The sequence below is a fragment of the Sapajus apella genome, unplaced genomic scaffold (genome assembly GCF_009761245.1).
Source record: "Sapajus apella isolate SASKATOON/1434 unplaced genomic scaffold, GSC_monkey_1.0 scaffold79, whole genome shotgun sequence".
In the NCBI taxonomy this organism is placed as follows: domain Eukaryota; kingdom Metazoa; phylum Chordata; class Mammalia; order Primates; family Cebidae; genus Sapajus; species Sapajus apella.
Genome location: NW_022437019.1, coordinates 1,965,481 through 1,970,561, shown reverse-complemented (window position 1 = coordinate 1,970,561; position 5,081 = coordinate 1,965,481). Strand labels below are relative to the sequence as shown.

At 53.7% G+C, this 5,081-nt stretch overlaps 1 protein-coding gene across 1 annotated transcript; it reads left to right on the top strand.

Moving 5' to 3' along the window:
• Window positions 1–299: 299 nt before the first annotated feature.
• On the top strand, window positions 300–1,764 carry FBLL1 (fibrillarin like 1). Its single transcript, XM_032252694.1, has one exon. It carries the CDS (start codon window positions 616–618, stop codon window positions 1,639–1,641), a length of 1,026 nt encoding a protein of 341 aa, XP_032108585.1. The 5' UTR covers window positions 300–615; the 3' UTR covers window positions 1,642–1,764.
• The last annotated feature ends 3,317 nt before the right edge of the window (window positions 1,765–5,081 follow it).

Below are 5,081 nucleotides of genomic sequence, written 5' to 3'. Positions count from 1 at the left end.
CTCTCTCTCTTTCTTTCCTCAAGGAAATGCTGCAGATTGAGAGCGTGCTTTTGAAGCATAGACTAGACTTCGAGAATGAACGTGGCATTTTGGCTCTTGCTGAAGTGTCTTGTGATTTCGGGTACTGGCCTGTGTATCCCCACTCACACTGAAGAATCAACACTTCCTTGCTGATCAATATTCCCAGAGCTGGTGGCCTAGCAAGGACTGAAGCTGATGTTTACCTCCCCCTCTCCTGCGGCAGAGATGCCCCCGCCCCTGCGGCTCCGGGAAGTGCCAGGGGTCCCTGGGAAGGCGGGAGATGGGGATGGGGCAGGGTGAGAGGGCAGTAGGCTGCGTCTGCACGTGGGCTTGGGAAGCCGGGCTTCCGGGCCGCGGGGTCGTGGGGGCGGGTGTGATGCAATCGCGCCACAGCCGCTGCGTCAAGGGGCGGCTCCGGGATGCGGGGACTGCGGTAGAGCCGATCCCGCCCCCGCCGCCCGCCGCCGATCACCGCGCTCACCGCCGCCGCCGGCCTCCCGGGTCCCCCGCGGGGACGACCACCCAGAGCCACCGGAGCCCCCGGACACCCGGCCCGAGGCACCGGTAACCCGCGGATTCGCCCCGGGGCGCGCCATGAAGTCGGCTGCAAGCTCGCGCGGGGGCGGTGGGGGAGGCCGCGGGGGTGGCAGCTGGGGCGGCTGGAGCGGAGGCCGAGGCGGCGGCGGCGGCGGCGGCGGCAGCGGAGGCGCGGGCAAAGGCGGCGGGGGCGACGGCGGCGGCGGCCCGGGGGGCAAGGGCGGCTTCGGGGCACGGGCGCGCGGCTTCGGCGGGGGTGGCCGGGGCCGGGGGCGCGGCGGCGGGGACTGCAGGGATCGCGGCGGCGGCGGGCAGCGGCGGGGCGGAGTGGCCAAGAGCAGGAGCCGCCGCAGGAAGGGCGCCATGGTGGTGTCGGTGGAGCCGCACCGGCACGAGGGCGTCTTCATCTACCGCGGGGCGGAGGACGCGCTGGTCACGCTGAACATGGTTCCCGGCCTGTCGGTGTACGGCGAGAGGCGCGTCACGGTGACCGAGGGCGGCGTGAAGCAGGAGTACCGCACGTGGAACCCGTTCCGCTCCAAGCTGGCCGCGGCCATCCTGGGCGGGGTGGACCAGATCCACATCAAGCCCAAGTCCAAGGTGCTGTACCTGGGCGCCGCGTCGGGCACCACCGTCTCCCACGTCTCCGACATCATTGGCCCGGACGGCCTGGTCTACGCCGTCGAGTTCTCCCACCGCGCAGGCCGCGATCTGGTCAACGTGGCCAAGAAGCGCACCAACATCATCCCGGTCCTGGAGGACGCGCGGCACCCGCTCAAGTACCGCATGCTCATCGGGATGGTGGACGTGATCTTCGCCGACGTGGCCCAGCCCGACCAGTCCCGCATCGTGGCCCTGAACGCCCACACCTTCCTGCGCAACGGGGGCCACTTTCTCATCTCCATCAAGGCCAACTGCATCGACTCCACTGCATCCGCCGAGGCTGTGTTTGCTTCTGAGGTGAGGAAGTTGCAGCAGGAGAACTTGAAGCCTCAAGAGCAGCTGACCCTGGAGCCTTATGAGAGGGACCACGCTGTGGTGGTTGGAGTCTACCGGCCTCTTCCCAAGAGCAGCAACAAGTAGCACCCAGCTGAGGCCCGCCTGCCATCTCCCCAAGCCTGTGTTGTGTTTGCTGTTATTTTCTATGTGTTTTCTTTGTGCGTGTTTTCTTCTGTTGTTTTTCTATTAAACTGCGTAAAGAAACGGTACTCGTCTGTATGGTGATACCAGGCTAGGTTTTGCTGCAGTCACAATCAACCCCCAAATCCCAGTGGCCTAAACCAGCTGCTGTTAGGGTCCCATCAAGCAGCAGCCTGGGAGCTGTGCTCATTCTAATCACTCAGGTCCCCGATTCCCCAGGGCCCTATTTTCACACATGCTCCCTCCATCCCTAGGGCAGAGGATAGAGCTGGGGAATTGCTAATAAGTTTTTAAACTTCCCCTTGGAACTAATGGGGCACTTCTGCTCACATTGGCCAAGTCACATGACCAAGCCTGACTCCAGGGAAGGACACTGAATATTGATGGACAGTAATACCGTCAAACACACCAACCATCAGACTCACAGCCAAAGTCTTAACCACGGTAAGTTTTTAGTACTTTAGTCTTCAACTAAGTCCTTTTGCATTCACTGTTAGAATGAATAATAAATAAATGTATGAATGTTAAATGTATTTCTCACACCAGCCCTGAGATGGCTCTGTTAGCACTTGCATATTACATGTGAATGTAAACTGGCTGCCCAAACTTACACAGCCAGTAAGGAGGTAGCGCTTAAATGGCAGCTTTTGGGGCTCTAAATCCATTGCTATTTCCTGAGCACCAGGAGGATCTTGTCTCTGGCCCCCAACCCCTATGGCATGCACGGGACACACTTAGAGCAGGGCCCTGTGACCTTATTGTGTTCTTTCACCCTCCCCTGTCCCCCACTGGGCTACCCCTTTGTTTGTTTTCACAATAACAAAACAAGGTAGGGGCAGGATGTGGGTCTAGCTAGCAGACTGTCTCCACTGCAGGGCAAATCATACCCTGAGTGGCACTACCAAGTGTCTGGCAGAACAGGCAGAGAAATGACTGCCAGAAAGATGTGCCATGTCTTTGCAAGGCATGTTCTGCAGTTCCCAAGATTCTGGTCTCAGTACCTTGGGGTCTCTCTCCAAAGCAACCCAAAGAGAAGGGAGAGTGGGTAATACGAGGAGGGCTGAGAATGCCCCCAAGGCTTAGTATATCCCTCCAAGCCAGACCTAAGGAAGGCCTTTCATTCATTCATGCATGCATACATTGAAAAAAAAAATAATAATCCCCACTGCCAAAGTCATCAACATTTAGTCTTTGAATGATTGCTCACTAATGTATCATTTGGAGGGTGGGTTTGCCTTTCTGAAGATGTGCTTGGGCAGCAATTGTGGTTAGTCTGCTTTTTCTGAAGGCATACTTCTTGAACAACAACAAAGGACAAATCAGACTTTTTATTTTTATTTATTTTATTTGAGACAGGTCTTGCTCTGTTGCCAAGGCTAGAATGTAGTGGCACAATCATGGCTTACTGCAGCCTGGAACTCCTGGGCTTAAGTGATCTTCCTGCCTCAGCCTACCACCCTGGCAATTTTTTTTTTTTTGTAGAAACAATGTCTCACTTTGTTGCTGAGGCTGGTCTTCAACTCCTTGCCTCAAGAAATCCTCCTGCCTCAGACTCCCACACTGGGATTAGAGGCGTGAGCTATGGCACCTGGTCCAAATAGGATTTTTAAAGAGGCTACCACTCTTTCACACTCCCCCATCCCAAAATGCAGAAAGGTAATTACAGTTCAGATGTATCAGCAAGACTGACTCAGGAACAAAAGAGTGAATGGGGTATATGTCTATTTCCATAAACAATGGAAATCTTCATGACAACCCTGCAAAGCCAGGATCACTACTCCTATTTAACAGATGAAGACACTGCTCAGAGATGACAGTGCCTGGTTTAAGATCCCCTAGAAAGGCTCACAGCCAGAAATCACAGCCCTGTTAGTCTGATTCCAAAATCTACGTTGTTTTCACTGAAGTCTATGCTGGTTTTGTTCCCTTGAAAAGCCCTCTCTCCAATCCTAGGCTAATTATTAGTTGCTAGGATGAAGCCATGAGGCTGGAGTGGACTTCTTGGGAACAGGAGCTGTTTCCTCACTAGGGAAGACAAAGGAGCTGGGCACTCAGGAGGGAGGGGCTCTGCAGCAGCTGAGGCCCATGACCCAGCCCCTCCTCAGAGCCAGATGGGCTCCATAAAGGAGCTCTTGATTCTTCCTTAAAGGTTTTTTCCCCCAAGGATGGAGGATGAAGCAGGGGAAACTTGACCTCTTTCCTTGGCATGGCCACTCCCATTCCCTGCCCCTCCTCCCCCATGTGAAATTTACAGTCACATCTGAAGCTTCTCAAAGTGGGAACCATTCATAAAGAAATGGCAAGAAAACAATCTCCTGAAGAATTTCTCTGCGTTGCAGACGACTTCCTGAGCCAAGGGAATGATATGGTGAGTACGAGGGGAAATATAGGAATAAGGACCAAGCGAATTCAGGAAGGGAGCTGGAACCTGGTTTTAGAGGATGAGGGCAGGGAAAAGAATGGGCCTATAGTCTGAGGACAGTGGCTCAGGCCTGTAATTTCAGCACTTTGGGAGGCCGAGGCGGATGGATCACTTGAGTCCTTGACTGGGTTCTTGAGTCAAGAATACCCTGGTCAACATGACGAAACCACATCTCTACTAAAAGTATAAAAATTAGCTGGGTGTGGTGGCAGGCGTCTGTAATTCCAGCTTCTCGGGAGGCTGAGGAACGAGGATCGCTTGAACCTGGGAGGCGGAGGTTGCAGTGAGCTGAGATCATGCCACTGTGAGATTCTGTCTAAAAAAAAAAAGGGGGAGGGGACTATAACTCCAGTGGGCACTGGGTCCCAAGAAACCTAGAGATAGCAGTGACCCTGGGTAACAGACCTGCTTAGCGACTATCAGCTTGGGTTCGCAGGAGGCTTTACATTTGGGTCTCTAGGTATATTAGTCTTCTCAGGCTGTTGTAACAAAATACTACTTGCTAGGTGGCTTAAACAACAGATAGTCATTCTCACTATTCTGCAGGGAGACTAGAAGTCCAATACCAAGGTGCTGGAGAATTCAGTTTCTGGTGAGGACTCTCTTCCTGGCTTGTATTCGGCGACCTTCTCGCTGTGTCCTTACGTGACCTTTCCTTTGTTCACACACAGTGAGAAAGAGGGAGCTCTTCGGTATCTCTTCCCCTGTTTACAGAGGTACCAATCCTACTGGATTAGAGTCCTGCTCTTAGGACACTGAACTGGTGTCTTCATCTGTTAAATAGGAGTAGTGATCCTGGCTTTGCAGGGTTGTCATGAAGATTTCCACTGTTTATGGAAATAGACTTATACCCCATTCACTCTTTTGTTCCTGAGTCAGTCTTGCTGATACATCTGAACTGTAATTACCTTTCTGCATTTTGGGATGGGGGAGTGTGAAAGAGTGGTAGCCTCTTTAAAAA

What these genes read in the sequence shown, in the direction of transcription:
- FBLL1 (XM_032252694.1), top strand. Translation starts at nt 616, where the DNA reads ATGAAGTCGGCTGCAAGCTCGCGCGGGGGCGGTGGGGGAGGCCGCGGG.